The sequence below is a fragment of the Sminthopsis crassicaudata genome, chromosome 4 (genome assembly GCF_048593235.1).
Source record: "Sminthopsis crassicaudata isolate SCR6 chromosome 4, ASM4859323v1, whole genome shotgun sequence".
NCBI lineage: Eukaryota > Metazoa > Chordata > Mammalia > Dasyuromorphia > Dasyuridae > Sminthopsis > Sminthopsis crassicaudata.
Genome location: NC_133620.1, coordinates 445,015,628 through 445,032,484, shown reverse-complemented (window position 1 = coordinate 445,032,484; position 16,857 = coordinate 445,015,628). Strand labels below are relative to the sequence as shown.

At 51.4% G+C, this 16,857-nt stretch overlaps 1 protein-coding gene across 1 annotated transcript; it reads left to right on the top strand.

The window, feature by feature from the left end:
- The first annotated feature begins 3,539 nt into the window (after positions 1-3,539).
- RASL10B (RAS like family 10 member B) lies at positions 3,540-16,063 on the top strand. The gene is made up of 5 exons (XM_074263529.1): positions 3,540-3,676; positions 4,415-4,541; positions 6,367-6,729; positions 12,233-12,357; positions 13,101-16,063. The coding sequence occupies exons 3-5, from the start codon at positions 6,514-6,516 to the stop codon at positions 13,369-13,371; spliced, it is 612 nt and encodes a 203-aa protein (XP_074119630.1). The 5' UTR covers positions 3,540-3,676; positions 4,415-4,541; positions 6,367-6,513; the 3' UTR covers positions 13,372-16,063.
- Positions 16,064-16,857: the final 794 nt, after the last annotated feature.

Genomic DNA, 16,857 nt, shown 5'->3' with positions numbered 1-16,857 from the left:
TGCCGTCCAGAGGTTCCTTCCAAGTATCTCCCCTCCTGGGCCTGGACTTTGTGTATGTCTGTTCTGTGAAGTTTTAAGCTGTGGAAACAGGTAGGGTGGGGGTTGGGAATGGGGATGAATATACCACCCTATGAATGCTTATCATTCCTTGTTGAAATCTTGGGGGGGGGGGGAGGGACTTGGCCTGGTGTCCTTGTCAATAAACTCATTTACACAAAATAAAAGTATGGTTTATGCTTTGTTTCTTCATATGAAGCACTTGTAGAAAAGTCCAGCCATGGAAAAGTCATCCTTATCACCCTCCTGAAAGTTTTCTTTATTCCGTCCTCTTGGGCTGTGTCCCTGGGCTTCAGTTGCTTCTCGGACATATCTGATATTGGAGTGATGAGGATTCACAAGTTTTTGAAAACCTCTCTTGGCAACCCTCGAAAACGAAATCCTTGACTTTTTAACATGGGCCTCCCTCCCCCCCATTGCATCCACCTACAAGGCAGTGAGCAATTAGGGGATGAGTCCCTATCTACCTGATCTGCCCTTATTTCTTGCCAGTCTCAAACACACCAGCCCCCAAAACACCCAGATTGCTCTGAGGGCATCTGCCCAACAAGGGCAGCTGCTTCCTTCCTGCTCTGAGGCAGACAGCCAAGGAAGCAGAGGGGTAGAGAGGGCCTTAGAGGCTGGAACCACTGCCACTTGAGGGGCCTTCTGTTGCTGTGCCCTGAAACAGCTTCAGCTTCCTGCCTGCCTGTCCATCCCACTGATTTCTCAGGTTTTGAAGTAGGTCATACGGATATACTTCACAAAACAGATCTTAGCCTCTACCTTATTTCAGAATACGTGGGAATGCCAGTTTGCAAGCCCAGTGTCTGGCCTCATGGTACTGGGGCATTCAGGGTAAAATGTCAGAGAGAGTAACCCTTGGACTATATTCCCCTTTGTGTGTATGTTCCCTGTTCTCTGGAGAAATAGCCATTAGAACTCCCTGTAAATCAAGGGTTCTTAAAGCTTTTTTAAAAAGCATTTTGATAACTATGTTTCAGAATAATTGATTTCCTTTCCAATCATATATATTTATACATTTTAAAAACATTCTGAGAAAAGATCCATAGGTTTCAGTAGATTGCTAACATTCATGATCCACAAAAAGGGTGAAGAATTACTGATAGAAATGGCTACCTGAAGAATGATAGTGATACTGGAAGATGAGAATCCATGAGTGTGGTCCCTAGATATGTCAGTTTTCCTGGTTGTGTTGGTGGAGGTTGGCAAAGAAAAGTAGAGGGTCTTTCTGGTTCTTGGTAGTGTTCTCTGGACCAGTGATTTAAAGAAAGACCAAACTGGAGACTTATCCATGCGGTCTCCAGCTCAGACTATGTGGGAATAGTCTGGTATCATTAAAAAATGAATAATAATTGAAACATTTGGGAAAAGATTCTCACCTGTTGGCTCCAACAGGTCCTTTCTCCAAGTCCACCTCATGGGAAAACTAGTAGAAATCATTCCACCCCAGTTCTCTTTGCCTTATGTAGAGAATTAAGTCGTTTGTCTCAGAAAGGAAGTCAGGAACTGGGCAGGCACCCAGTATTCAAGAACAATTGTATTTCACCCCTTGTTATCAGAACTGCGGGGAAGTCCCAAGATCAAAAGTAAACAGGCAGGAAAGCAGCTAAGGAGTCCCACCCCAGCTCTTCCATGACTGTTTTTCTGGCTTCTGGGAGGGGCCCAGATTTCTTTTTCCCCACCACCCCCAGCTCCAGCAGGCAAGAGCCTGTTTATTTTAATACCTGGTGTGGTACTCAGAAAAGCTAACACCTCCCCCGTTGTTACCCATTTCTAGCTCCTGAACGCTAATCCTAGAATCCCAACCAACCCCCAGACAATAATATTAGCTACAAGGATGTTTCTTGAAAAGTTTCCGAATCGGCTTCAAACTCTCTTTGTTTTCTTATTTAGCTTACGACCTGGCATCCATAAGCTGCCAACAAAGAGAAGATATTCTGGGCTGGAAATAGGGGTCCCGGGGGTTTTATTAACAAGGAGGGATGGTGTGGTGGGAGAAATGTTGGAAGTTGGAAGGGCTAGGTTCACAATTTGGCTCTGCTACTGACCACCTGAGAAAATTTCTGTTTCCATAAAATGAGGGGGGGAAGCATGAGGGTAACAGTATACACAATCTCTAAGGTTGATTTCAGGTCTAAATTCTAGGAATCTTGGAGACATTAGAATAGTAGTTCTTAACCGGGGGGTCCACCAACTTTCAGGAGAATCCATGCACAGATTTCAGGAGTCTGAGAATTTGGATCGGGAAAATTTTGCATCTTCCCACTATCATTTTTAAAAGCATTTCCTTCAATTTGGAATTTTTAAAAAAGGACATGCTGAGAAAAAAGTCCCTAAGTTTTACCAAACTAATAAAAAGGGTTCATGACAAAAAATGCTTAAGATTCCCTAGGCTAGGGCAACTTTTCAGGGCCACAGTGCCGGTGGGGACTTTTCATCCTTAGTTGGGTGGGAAAGGAAAGGACTAAACATTTACATAGCACCTACTATGTGCCAGGCATGATTTTATGCACTTTTTACAAATGTAATCTCATTTGATGCTTAAAATAATTGGAGGAAGGTGCTATTATTCCTATTTTACATTGAGGAAACTGAGGCAGACAGGTTAAATGACTTGCCAAGGTCATAGAGCTAATATCCGCCCAAATCTGAATTCAGTAATTCCTCATCCCAAGTCCAGAACGCTAACCGTTGTACCACCTAGATGCCTCTGGGTGGGCTTTTCAAGAGCTTGGCACTGGAAACCACCCAATCTCAAGTTCAGATACCTCCGACCCTTACCCTTCCCTCCTGAGGAAACTGGTCAAACAGCTGCAAATCCAAACGGGATCAGGATGTTCTAACATTGCTTAAGAAACAGGCAGGAGCCAGGGTCTTTGGCCCTTGTGTTTCCAGACTGTTTTCCAGACGGGACTAGCTGGGTTGTTAACAATGCAGGTGGGTTCGCAGACTCTGCCATTTCCAGTCCCCTGCAGCAGGCATTTATGGCCTTCCCCAACAATCCAGCCTGAGGAACGTCACAGACCAGGTGCGTGTGTGTACACGGTCACAAACCAATGTTGGGACTGAAAAGGGGTTGTAGAAAAAAAGAAGGGGGGGTGTAGCAAGGGGGAATAGACATGGCAGAGTGAAACTGGAGACAGGTTCAGGTCCTGGCTTGGTTTAATCCAAAGTTTTCCCAATACTGAGAACTCTTCAAACTAAAGCGGGCCTGGTGACTGAGCTCCGACCTGGCGCTCTCTGCTCTGTGCCTTGCCCCTAGCTGTCACCCGGCCTCCCCTCCTCTCTCTCTGGGTTGGCTTTGGTGCCAAAAGGAACCCAGCTAGAGGGAAGGGGAAGACGTTCTGTTCCTGAATGTTGCACATTTTCCAGGGGGGAGGGGAGAAAGGAAGGAAAGCTCGGTTTTCCCTGGAAAGGTATAAAGTGAACCCAGGATTACACAAGGGAGATCCAGAGGTTCTTTACCCAAGACTCAGAGCCAAAAAAGGGAATCAGAAATGGACTTTGGGCCTCCGGGTTCCCCTCTAACCCTCCTCAGAAAATGAATAAAAGGGGGGAAAGGCGGGGCATGGACGGGATGCCCCCCAACTGAGCCAGTACCTGGCAGCCTCAGGCTGTAGGTTGGGGGATGGGGAGGGGGGAGGGGGGAAAGGCGCTCCCCGCTGTTCGAAGGCGGGTCTCCCTGCTTAGTCTCCCCTCAGCAGGAATGGATCGGTTACCTTGCCTCACCCCAAGCCCTCCAGCGGGGCGCTGCTCATGGGAGAGAACCTGGCCCCGGGGGCCGGGCCGGCTCAGAGAACAGCCCATCGGTTCTCGCTGGCCGTTTGGACTGGGGAGAGCCCCAAGCAAGCCTTAAAAACAGCCAGCGCTTCCTCAGGGTCTCTGCCCCACCTTTCTCCCTCGCGGGCCGCTCGCTGACCTGATCCCACCAGGGCTGCCCTGCCCCCTGCCCTTACTTGTCTCTGGGTATGGAAGCGGGGGGCCGAGGGCTGTGCTTAAAAATTCCCACTGGGACGAGAGGAGTAGAAAGGGGGAGGGGGATTTGGGGAAGAGATCCTTCCCCTCCCCCGCTCCCCCCTCCCAAGAAAGAACAGGGGGGAAAAAAAAAAAAAAAAAGGTTGAATGAGTAAATGTGTCAGGCTTAGGGACCCAGCGGAATCCCAGATCAGGGTTCCCCCCCCCAACCTTCCTGCCCGGCCCCCGCTCTGCTCCCTCCCTCCACTTCGAGCAACGCGGGCTCGGAGGGAGAGAAGGGGCAGGAGATTTAAAAAAAAAAAATCCCGAAAACAGCCCCTCCTCTCAAAATCCTCCCCCTCGTCTCTTTTCCTCCATCCTTTCACCTGCCCTATTTCAGCAGGTAGGGGGCGTCCCGCCCCACCCCCGCCCCCCAGGCCGGGGAGCCGGGGAGGGGACAGCGTCGGATACCAGGGGGACCCCGACCCCGGGCCCAACGGGGCTGGGGGCATCTAGGACGGCTCGGGGTAAGCTGCGGAGTTGGCCGGGGTGGGGTGGGGAGGGCGGCGGGGGAGAGGGTGCCGTCGTGAATGGGGGCGCGCCAGGTGTGATCCGGCAGTGGGCTGGGGGGTCGGCAGAGGGGGTGAAGGCCAAGGACGCGGGGTGGGAGCCGGGGAAACTGTGCGCTGGGGCCACGTGAGGGGGTGGGTGTTTGGAGTGGAGGGGAAGAGAGATGCTGGGGGGGGGGGTAAGAGTCTGTGGACTGAGGAGAAGCAGAAGGGGGAAGCTGCTCGCCCCGGGAGGGGATGGGGGATGTAGCTACAAGGAGGTGGAGGATGCAACTAGGGCTACCGCCTGTGTGAACTACACCCGGATCCCTTATGCCAGGGCCCCCGGGCTGGAGGCCAGGGCAGGGCACGTGAAAGCCTCTGCCAGGATTTACCTCGGGCCAAACGGGCAGAGCCCGGCCGGGCACACCCAGCTGGCCCCTCACCTTCCGCGGATGCCCAGGCCGAGGGGCTTCAGGGAAACAAACCTTAGCCCATCTTTCTCCCGGGGCTGATTGCAGCTCCCAGGCCTGGGGAGGGCTGGCGGAGGGCTCGGTCCCGCTCTCTCACACTGCAGTCTTTCCCCCCATCCCCCTTCCTGGGGGCTGGGACTGAAGTATTTGGGGGGTAGAAAGCATGGCATTCCTGGGTCGGGGGATTGCTCCATTGTCCCCCCCCCCCCCATATTCCAGCTCGGTGATGGCCGTGAGAGGCAAGGTGCTGGGGCTAGAGCAGACCCGGGCTTTCTGGGGAAAGGCCCAGGACTTAGTTCTTGCTGATCTGGCTTCCCCCAGCCCAGGAGTGCTGCCTGCTGTAGTGGCCGTTTCCCTCCCTGCCCCCCAGAGAACGCGGAGAAACCGATGTTGTGACAGTGGGGATTCAGGACCCAGTCACCGAGGCACAAAGGCCGGCAGGGCCCGTCTCAAAGACCCCCGGGGAGTGAGTCTGGGATAGCCCCGGAGCCTCCCCTGCAGCTCCGGATCCCGGGCAGCGAGCCGCCGATGGTGGCAGGAAGCAGCAGGCAGGCCCTCCTCTGCAGCTCCAGTCCCTTCTCCGCTCCTCTCACAGGTTTTCCTCCAGTCCCGGGGCCGGGGCGTTATGTAATTACCCTAACGGGAGCTGCTTGCCGGCCAGGCTGTAGTACCCTCGAGTGCCTGGGCTGGGGGAACCGTGGGCAAGTGTTCTGAGGATGGGAGGGGGTGTGGGCAGCCTGGAACAGCTGCTTGGCCCCTCCGACTTGAGTGGGATGAGGTTTGAAGCACCCGTGTGTGTGGAAAGAATAGGCGCCCACTGGGAACACACATAGTAATGAGGGCGCCCTGCGGGCTTGCGCTGGCTCGGGATGCTCCAAAGGGACGTCCTGCACGGACCCGGGGGACCGCTGCCAGCCCCGGACTCACTCAGACGAGATGCAGCCGCGCCAATACACGTGCAGGACTCAGATGGGGGTCATCTAAGGTTCTCCTGACTACCTTGCAGGAGAGCCTAGAATTACCTAGAGCCAGAAGAGGAAAGAAATGAGAGCTCAGAATGGGCATTTTAGGGGTTTGGGGCACAGGGGCAGCCCGGGTGGCTTGGAGTCCGGAGAACTCACCTTCAAATCTGGCCTCAGACACTTCCTAGGTGAGTGACTCTGGGCAAGTCACTTAACCCTGATTGCCTCCATTTCCCCACCTGTCAAATGAGCGGGAGAAGGAAATGGCCAACCGCTTCAGTATCTGTGCCAAGAAAACCCCAAATGGGCTCGAGAAGAGCCGGACCCGCGGACTACCAAGCGCTTGAGCTGGGTCTTTTTCCCTTGCAGGCCTGCCGGAAGCCGTGGAGCAAAGGCCGGCAGGGACAGCAATGGTCGCTGTGGACGGTGGCTGAGCCCCCAGCCCCTGGAATATGCAGCCCGGGGGGTCCTCCGGAGGCAGCGGCGAGGACGCGGAGGCGGAGCGGGGCCGGAGGCATGGTGTCCACCTATCGGGTGGCCGTGCTGGGGGCGCGAGGCGTGGGCAAGAGCGCCATCGTACGCCAGTTCCTTTACAACGAATTCAGCGAGGTCTGCGTGCCCACCACCGCCCGCCGCCTCTACCTGCCCGCCGTGGTCATGAACGGCCACGTGCACGACCTCCAGATCCTCGACTTCCCACCCATCAGCGCCTTCCCTGTCAACACGTTGCAGGTAGGGAGTGAGAGTGGTTAGAGCTTTCCTCTAAGGGAAGGGGCACTCTGGTCTCTCCGTCCACTGTACGTGACTCCTACCCTGAGCTCAGAGGCTGCTGGCTCAATCCAGGACCCGCCAAAATTGGGGTTCCAGTCTCTGTTGTGCATGTTAAGGAGTTAAGCAAATTTTTATCTGGTCTTTCAAAAACAGAGAGGGGGTGTTTTCTGCACAAATGACCCCAAATTTCACAAGCAGTAAATAAGAGGATTTGAACTGAAGCCTCAGACTCCATCCAAAACTCTAGCGTTTTTCATCCCTACACTACATTGCCTTTCCTTGTCCCATCTCATTTTCCAGAGGAGGAAACAGCCCTAGAGTGAGTAGAGGTTAAGCTAGTAAAATGGGAATAGGAACTGGATCTGTAGTTTCATTTTAATAGAGAATGAAATCACTTCCAATGCTGGTTCTTATCTTCTCTACAACTTATCTCTTAGGAGGTTCCAGGGTCAAAAAGTCAGTAGTGAGACTTGAACCCAAGGAACCAGTAAATAAGTCTACATTTTATCTCTCTATCTTGCTGAGACAATTGGGGTTAAGTGACTTGCCCAGGGTCACACAGCCAGGAAGTGTTAAGTGTCTGAGACCAGATTTGAACTCAGGTCCTCCTGACTTCAGAGCTGGTGCCCTATCCACTATACCAACTAGCTGCCCCAATAACATCATTTCTACGACGACTTAAGGCTTGGAAAGCAATTTACACATGTTTATAGATAGTTGCTTACATATGTACACTTATGTAGAAATACACATTTATCGGTATATATTTTCAAATTTATGTATACACATAAACATATATCATACACATAATATGTATGCATATTGCATATATCTATTACTTCAATTGATGGTAATAGGTGAAAGTTAATAGGTGTTCCTGGGAAACCAGAGCTCTAGCATTTTATTTTGGCTATGGAAATTTGAGGGTACACTGATGCCTCTGTTTCTTCTTAAAAATCAAATTCTGACCAGCTTCTAATCCTCTCCTGTTTTTGAAAAGAGATAGCAATGGACATCTCCTCAAAAATGGGAAAAAGCTTAGAGTCTAATTCCCCCACTTGAACAGCAAGACAGTAAAGATGGGTCAAGAACCCAGAGTAACAATTTTTTTCCCTTTTTGATCTGATTTATCTTGTGCAGAATGATAATTGCGGAGATATGTATAGAAGAATTGCACTTGTTTAACATATATTGGATTACTTGCTGTCTAGGGAAGGGGATGGGAAGGAGGGAAAAAATTTGGAACGCAAGATTCTGCAAGGCTGAATGATGAAAACTATTTTTGCATGTGTTTTGAAAATAAAAAACTTTATTAAAAAAAATAAAAATAACCCAGAGTAAGACCAAGGTGGCCATGGGTTGTAATAGGTGAGCCTGGATTCTAACCAAGATCATTTAACTCCAGTCCACTTGCTCTCTCCACCCTGACACACTGTTTTCCTGTTCCTTTTTCTCTTTACCCTAGCCCAGACACTTTCCCACTCTCCTGGACTCCCCCCCGTGAATGATGTTAGGAGATCCTCACTTCATATCCCTGGCTTCTGGTGGCAACATCCTCCAGGGTTTTAAGTCACTAGTCCCTCGTTTTCTGCTACTTCCTCCACTCCTCCTGGGACAAGTTATACCTGTCCCAACCGACCTCCCACAGGCAGGGAGATAATGAATGTGAAAGAAGACATTTATATAATATGTAAGCTATTATTAGTATTGGGACAGAGCTATGGGGCAGGCTTGTTCATTAGGGAAGTTTTACAGCTCTGCAGACAGTTTCTAGAGGTAATTGGAGAAAAATCTGAGGACACAGTGGGGTCGGCTAAAATGCGGAGGACCGAATGACTGGCTCATGGTAGCAAGTCCCTGACTAAAACTGCAGAGGTTGGGATATGGAGACAAAGGTATCAGAACTCAGAAAGCATTCCATCCACCCCAGTCAGTAACCAGGGCTTATGGTATGGTTGCCATGCCAGTCTCAAAATCACCATTATCTCTTCATTTCCATCAGCCAGGATGACAATAGAAGACTAGATAAAGAGTCTCAACCAAGGGAAAGCTGAAAAAATAGTGACAGAAGGCTCCCCAAATAGACAGTGTGTAAATAATATCTTTTAGTCCACCCCTTGAAGTTAAAGAAACTTACATCTATAGCCAGTGGCCAACTTGCTCTTTCTCTGAGGCTCTTGACCTTCTTGTCTTCCTGCTCAAGTGGGAAAATGAGCTTTTTCTCACTTTTTTTTGGACTTTAAGATATCCATTGCTACTTCTCTTCAAAAAATTAATTTACATTTAAATTTTATCTGCAACTTACTTCTTCCTCCACCAGAGCAGCCCTGCCAAGGGAGGTCTACATCAGTGGTAGGAAAATCTGTTAGGAAGAAGGCAGCATGGTTAAGTGAAAAGTGACATCGGCCTTAGGGTCTAATTAGGCACCTGGATTCGAACCTCACCATTGATAGTATCTGGGAGCATTAGACAAGTCCTTTAAACTTCCTTGGGCTCTAGTTTCATCATCTGTAAAATGTGGGTGGGCTAATGTCCTTCAAGTTCTTTTCTAGATCTGGATCCATCTGAATTTCCTAAGATGGGCCCTCACTTACTCCTCTCCCTATTTGCTTCCCTCCTACAGACAGGGAAACCAGGGAGATTAGGCAGTTTAGAGACAGCTAATGTGACAGAGATAGGAATATCCAGGGCTGTCTACCTGGCAGACTCCTCAGTGATTCCCAAAGTCCGGCTTGGGTTGCCTCCTATCCCCATAGCACCATTCCTATACTAACACCATCCCAGAGCGATCTCTAAATAAATACTTGGGGCATCTACCGGAATAGGGTTTGAAGAGAATCAACTTCCTTAGGGATGTTCATCTCCTCTTTTATGCCCCATGCCATTTTAGTTTTTATTGGAAGGGGGAGGTGTGAGGGGAGAGTTTAGCCAATCAAGAGGCTACAGAAGTTTTTCTCCTCCTCTTCTCCCCTGAGGCATCTTTGGGGAGATGTGGGTGGGAATAAGCCTGGAAGGCCCCCACAAGGGAGGCCGCTAGAGTCTAGGGAGAGGTGGGGCTGTCATCCTGGAAGGCAGGCAGCTGCTTCCTCTCCCAGGGAGAGGGTGGGAGAGGTATCACGGAGCAATGGAAATCACATTGGATTTGGAGTCAGACAACGGGGTCTGGAACTCCAATGTGACCTTCAGAAGTTGAATTACATGGTACCCAAGGGCCCTTCTAGCTTGAAATATTTATGGCGAATGGCTGTCTGGTTTCCCTTTTCCTTTGCTTCAGTGCGATTGGGATGGGGGTAAACCCACCTAAAATCGTGACTGGCTATTCAGGTTAGACTTTGTTGAGGTCATTACATATATTCCATCTTGCCACCCCTGAAAATCTTCAGGATCACTGAAACAGTCCAGCCTGGGAAGAGTGAGTAGCTATCTAAAGGTTTAGATGTGTCCTGAAAGTACTTCACATCTCACTCTGATACCTTCCTCCCTCCTAGTGCAAAGTAAAACTTTGTCCTTTCCTTAACTGAGGTGAAGAACAAACATCCAGATAGCCCTCTGTCTTCTCTACCTTTCCCTCCCCAGTCTCCAACTAATTTCACAGGAAGTGCCCAGGTGTGGTGGCCCTGGTTAAGCCTGGTTAACCCTGGTTAAGTGGTGGCCCTCTGTGTAAGCCCAAGCTTACATTAGAGACAGAGACAGAAACAGAAAAAGACAGAGAGAAATCAGTGGCCTGTGGTACTGGTGATCCCTTTAGGGAGAAGCTTACAAACCTGCTTTCTGCTTCATAAACTCACTTTCTGAGATCTGCTGTGAGCTCCTCCCTTTCCCAAGGCTCTATCCACTAAACAACGTCAGTAAATCCTTCTGCCTTTACTGATTAATTAGCTAATTAATCTGTTAGCGGATTTGCTGTTTAATCCAATCAGCCTTTTACAAGCATCCATTCATCTTAGTGTTCCTCCAGGTAACTATCCTTAAGCTTTATCCCCAGGGCTTATCCCAGGGTCCTCTTTACACTACTTTAGTTTACTACTGCCTTCCAGAATTCATCCAACATTCCACTATCTTTCCCTGCTGTTCAGGGTATAACTGTCTATCATCCCTTTCAATTTCCCAGGGTCATAGGTTGAAATCTGGAGCACAGGGGCCAATATTACAGATGTAGCAAGGGGTGGAGTGAGAGTTATGCTCTTGGGCCAGAAAAACTTTCAGGACCATGGACAGCAAGGGGCTGTCTCTCTGCTTGGGATAGAAGCCAGGGAAATTTGCTAGATTTATGTGAACACACAAACGCTGGAATTGAAGGTATGGAGTATCCGCTCCAGTCCCCCAGTTTTACAGAGGAGGAAACTGAGGCTAGACAGGGAAATGATTTTCCAAGCTCACACAGCAGCAGAACAGGAACAAGAACATGAGAGAGAGCTTATGTGTGGAGAGAGCCGTGGACTTGGAGTTAGATTTAACTCAGATCTCCACTCTTCCATATGCTAATTGTAGGCCCATCAATAAGTCATTTACTTTGTCTGGACCTTCCAATTTGCTCCCTGGTAAATGAAGGATGGTGGGAGTGGGAAGGCTGCAACATAGATCCACTTTGGAACTTCAAATATGAATGAGAATATAAGTTAATAAACAATTGTGGGTTAGAAAGAGGTCAGGTGCTGAGGAAAAGGGACAGCCAGTGGCTGTATTCAGTGGTCCATTGATAATCTCTTAATGTTCAGAGAAATAGAGGAAGGCCTCCAGAAGTTTGAGTCATCCTTTTTATGGAACGTACAGAAGGACATAGATTAAAGTTCCATAGGATGGGTAGGTATTGATGGATTTCAGTCTGCATTGTTGAAGAGCTGGAGCATGGAAATAGATGATTAGTAAATGTTAGCACTGGAATAGCTCGGTGACACGGTGGGTAGAGTCCTGGGCCTGGAATCAGGAAGACCCGAATTCAAATACATCATCAGATACGTGTTCGATGTGGGATCCTAGACAAGTCACCTAACCCCGTTTGCCTCAGTTTCCTCATCTGTAAGATGAGCCAGAGAAGAAAATGGCCCACCCCTCCAGATTTTTGCCAAGAAAACCCCAGATGAAGCCACAAAGTGCTGGGCATGCCTGATCTCTAACATCTTTTCCAGCTTTAAATCCTGTGCTTCTGTGAACCCCAGTTTGGGGCTCGCAAACTCCACAGTATAGCATTACAAGAGGCTTTAGAAGCCCTTTCCACGGCATCTGCACAGCTATTCTTGGAAAGCCTCTTCCTCGTGGCGGGTTCTAGGCTCTCCCGAAAGTCGGCTTTTCCTGGGGAGATTAGGAGGAGCGGCGGGAGCCTCTAAGCCCTTAGCCTGGGGCTGCACCCGCTGCTGGGCTCCGAGGCAGGCATTCTAATCCGTGAGTAAGGGGACCTGGGGAAGGAGCGAGAAGGGATTCACGGCCTCCTCTCACCGCGGCCTTGGGGGTGGGGTTGTCGCAGGAGTGGGCAGATGCCTGCTGCAGGGGGCTCCGGAGTGTCCACGCCTACATCCTGGTCTACGACATCTGCTGCTTTGACAGTTTTGAGTACGTAAAGACCATCCGCCAGCAGATCCTGGAGACGAGGTGAGACACACCCCCAACCCCGCGGGGGGGCGGGGGGGAAGAGGTGGGAGACAGGAAGAGAGGGGAGAGAGCCAGGCTTTGTCCCCTTCCATCCCAGATTCCAACAATTCCTTGGCATGGCTAATATTTAATCCCTGAAGGATACAGCCAGAGCGTTCCGTCTCCCTAACTGGTTAGCGGCGGGATCCGTAGGCCTTGTGGCCATGCCGTGCTCTCCGGAGCGCCAGGCTCCACGGTGGGCGCGGGAGGCTGAGGTGCTGCTCCCAGGGACGCAGCTAATAGACTTGCCACCTGCCTTGGTGATCCAACCCTTGACAACCACCCCTCCCCCACTCCTCTCCTCGAAAGCCAGCGGCCTGGGTTCTCGTTTTATAATTTCCCATCACTTTGGGAATCACGTAAAACGCGCGCGGCTTCCTGTGGGAGCCTCTGAACCTCTCCAGATTGCGCGGGAAGGGGAGAAGGCACCACATTTTTTTACGTACAACTTTTACACCACTTTTTACACACAAACTCCTGTCCTGATCCCGGGCCCTCCTGACCCGCTTTATTGGGTTTTACTTCGAAGGGCAGGGGTGTCCCAGATTGTGGGGGAGGGGCGGGAGCGCGAACTGAAGGTTGGGCTAAGGCGGGTTTGCCGGCCTTCCCTCCTTCCGCTCCCTTTCCCCTTCCACCTCTGACCCCGCCACGGGTTCTGCCCTCCCTTTCTCCCCTCCTTGTCTCCCACCGCGCCGGGCGCCCAGGGTGATCGGCACCTCGGAGACGCCCATCATCATCGTGGGGAACAAGCGGGACCTGCAGCGGGGCCGCGTCATCCCGCGCTGGAACGTGTCGCACCTGGTCCGGAAGACGTGGAAGTGCGGCTACGTGGAGTGCTCGGCCAAGTACAACTGGCACATCCTCCTGCTGTTCAGCGAGCTGCTCAAGAGTGTGGGCTGCGCGCGCTGCAAGCACGTGCACGCGGCCCTGCGCTTCCAGGGCGCTCTGCGGCGCAACCGCTGCACCATCATGTGACCTCCCCCTTCCCCCCCAGGGCCGGGGGACCCACGCCAAGGTCGCTGCGCCAGCTGGGGGCGCCAGGGCCAGAGAAGGGCACAGCCGGCAGGGGGCGCCAGGGTCAGAGACGGGGCACAGCCGTCTGGGGGCGCCAGGGTCAGAGAGGGGGAACAGCTGGCAGGGGGAGCCAGGATCAGAGACGGGGCACAGCCGGCTGGGGGCGCCAGGATCAGAGAGGGGGAACAGCCGGCAGGGGGCGCCAGGGTTAGAGAGGGGGAACAGCCGGCAGGGGGCGCCAGGGTCAGAGAGGGGGCACAGCCAGCAGGGGGCGCCAGGGGTTGGGCATTTGGCTTGCCCAGCACTCCCTCTCCGAAATGGTCAGTAATGGACCGAGGCCGGAGCCGCTGTTGGGGGAGGAGGGGAGTCCTCAGAGGTAACTGGAAGGGTGCTGATGGGGATGAGGAAGAGGTGGGAAGCTGCGGCCCAGCACAGGCCTGTCACCCGTCCCGACCCTCCTCCACACCGTGTTTCCTGACTGCCCCTGTGGGATCCCCAGCCCTCCCGTGCCCTGACACTTGTCTTCCTGGGACAGCCGCACTCTGCAATGTAGCCTATACACGCCCCCTCCCAGACTCTGCCGCCTCTGGGGTCGGGGTCCGGGTCGGAGGGGGCCCTCCCGCCCCTGGTGAGCCCAGCCACCTTGGCCGAAGGCTGTCACACTTGAGAACCCATCCCTGTCCAGTCGTCCCGCTCCACTTCTGTCTGTCCCTCGTTCCTTCTGTGTAGGTGTCCACCTTCCCTCCGTCCTTTTCCCTGCCCCCGAACTGTCCTTTCCCGTAGGGCTCTCACTTCCTCCATCTCCCCGCCTCAGGTCTGTGGGGGTCTGCGTGGTCATCCCGACAGCCCGTTCACACGGCACCAGAGGGGTAACGGGCACAGAAACACAGTCGGCCTCCCTGGGACCGGGGTTTGGGACTGCAGTCCCAGGTCAGCAAGAGGGGAAGGGGGCAGAGGCTCCAGCTGTGAAGCTGCCCCCTCCCTTCCCTCTCCAGGTAGACTTTTCCCACCCAGCAGCCTCCAGAGACACAACTCACCTACCTTCCAGCCTTAACTTGATGGCCTGGTACCTGTCAGGTACTCCCTCCCCTGACCCTCCAAGCCCCAGAGCCAGATCAACCTTTGGTTTGAATATTTTACTTTTAATTAATAGCCAGTTTGGAACCAAAAAAAAAAAAAAAAAAAGGCAAAAAAACAAGACCAGGTTTCCCATGGCGCCAATTTCTCCATCCCTTTGCCCTTGGAGAATGGGACGTCTTCGTCCCCTGCAGGGCATGGATGATGGACGGGACATCTCCCCGGGGTGGCTGGAGGCTCACCCGTGGGGGAGAGCGCGTCCCCCTCTCCTCCCCACCGGAAAGGGCAAAAGGGCAGGCCTCCCTCAGACACCTGGCCACGGGCTCACTTGGCCCACATTCTCCCCGCTGTCTTTGCCCCTCTGATTATTCAGCTCCTTCTATCAATCCCAGACAAGCAAAACTAGGACTTGAGATAAGCATGGGGATCCCTCCCTCCCTCCCTAGTCCCCACCCTCCCCTTGGGATGGAGGTCTGTGTGGGAGCTCCCCTCCTCCCTCGGCTGACCCTCTTTCCCCACTGCGGTCTCAGCCCTCCCCATTTTTACCGGCTCCAGGGCCGGATTTCTACCTCTTGTCACCGGAGCTCATCACTGTCAGTTTTTTAGAAATAACAATAATAATGATGAAAATGACACTAATCATAATGCAAGGGCTAGGATGCTGGCTCTCAGAGCTGGGAGGGCACAGAGAGAGGGGGAGAGAGAGGTCTTCCTGTGTCCCCAATATTTGCTGTCTCATCTACCCAGGGGTAGGCCACGTAATAAGCTAAACCCCACAAATCTTCGTTCAGTGATAAAACGGTGGGATGGCATTTCTCCAGGGGTCTAAGTCGACAATGCCTGAGAATTCGGCTTGTAGGACAGGTTTGTAAATGGGGTTGAGATTGGGAAGGGCCCCGGGGATTTGGATAAGTTTATCAGGATCGAGGGTATTGGGAGAGGCTTGTGGTATTGTTTCCCCAGCTGGGCCCCCAGTCTCCCCTAGAGAGTTAACACCGACTTGGAATAGCCCTAACCCTGGATGATCCAGGACACTGGAATTCTAGTCCTTGACATGCTGTGTGATGTTAGGCAAGTCGCTCTCCCTTTCTGAGCCTCCCTCTAAAACAGAGGAGATGGCTCCTCTTCCCCACCCCTTGAGGTGGCTGGGAGGGTAAATGAGAGTGCCTCATCTTCTCTACTGCCCCTTATTCAGGGGACCAGAGATGGGCAGGAAGAGTGACATCTTGGCTGTCCATGTCACATTCTAGCTCCAATGTATCTTCCCTGGATGGGTGTGTCCTTGGAAAAGGGGGGAAGGGGGACCCAGGTTTTTGGTTTCCCTCCTCACATCCCCCCCCTTGGTGGAAGCTATCCGAATGTATTACCTGATTGATTCTCCCACCCCCCCCCTTCTATTTTTATTTATTTTTTTTTTTTGCTTCTTTGGATTTTTGGATCCTTCTCCCCTTCCCTCCAGTCTCTCCCCTCTCCAGGGTTTCCAGCCATAGGGTCTGGAAGTGTCTGTAAAGCCTGTTGTGCTGTTATGGGAAGTCAGATTAAAAAAAATCAGGGAACATTTTCCCTTGTTTCTGTACCGAGGAGTCAGTTGGATCTATCTTTGGTGGGAGGAGGATGATACCTGGATGACTCAGGAGGAGGGGGTGGGGGGAAACGTTAGGATTTATCCGGGGAGTCAAGAAGCAGATGACCACCAGTGGGAACTTTGAGTTCAACCTATGTCAATGATGTCAGATGACAAGAAAGTCTCAAGGATGATTTTTTTTTTCCTGCTGAGGTAATTGGGGTTAAGTGACTTGCCCAGGATCACTGTTAAGTGAGGCCAGATTTGGGATGATGGATTTCAAGAGTGGCATAAAGAAGAACTAGGAAGAATTCCAGAGAAAGAGATCCACAGGATGGATCTCTGAACTACATCCCTTAGCCTCGTATTTCATTCAAGGCATCCAAAAAGATGTCTTGTCTTCTAGTTTTCAAAGTCTGCCCCTTCCTGTTCCATTCTTTCTCTGTTTTAAAGCAGTATTATGTAGAAGAAAGAATACCAAATTTAGAATATGAAGACCTGGGTTCAAATAGTAACTCAGCTTCTTACTAGCCATATGTCTCCAGGCAAATCATCTAATCTTTCTGGGTCTTGGGTTTTTTCATGTTCGATTAGATTTTTTAAATGTCTCATTGAGGTCTAAATATCATAAGAATATTATGTCTAACCTGAATTCATCCTGTTCGGTTCGAGCATTTTTCTTCTGATTCTTTGAAAAGCAGCCCACAGCCTCTTTCATAAACTGGGTGATTGTAGGAGCTAAATTCTTGAAATATCCCACAATTCTCCTCTATCCAGATCCCAAACTGCCCATGGATGTTCAATTT

Bases quoted from the DNA above. Each gene is read 5' to 3' on its own strand.
- RASL10B (XM_074263529.1), top strand. From the start codon at position 6,514: ATGGTGTCCACCTATCGGGTGGCCGTGCTGGGGGCGCGAGGCGTGGGC. The intron at 6,730-12,232 runs GTAGGGAGTGAG...GGGTTGTCGCAG, and splicing joins TCCCTGTCAACACGTTGCAG to GAGTGGGCAGATGCCTGCTG. The intron at 12,358-13,100 runs GTGAGACACACC...CCGGGCGCCCAG, and splicing joins CAGCAGATCCTGGAGACGAG to GGTGATCGGCACCTCGGAGA.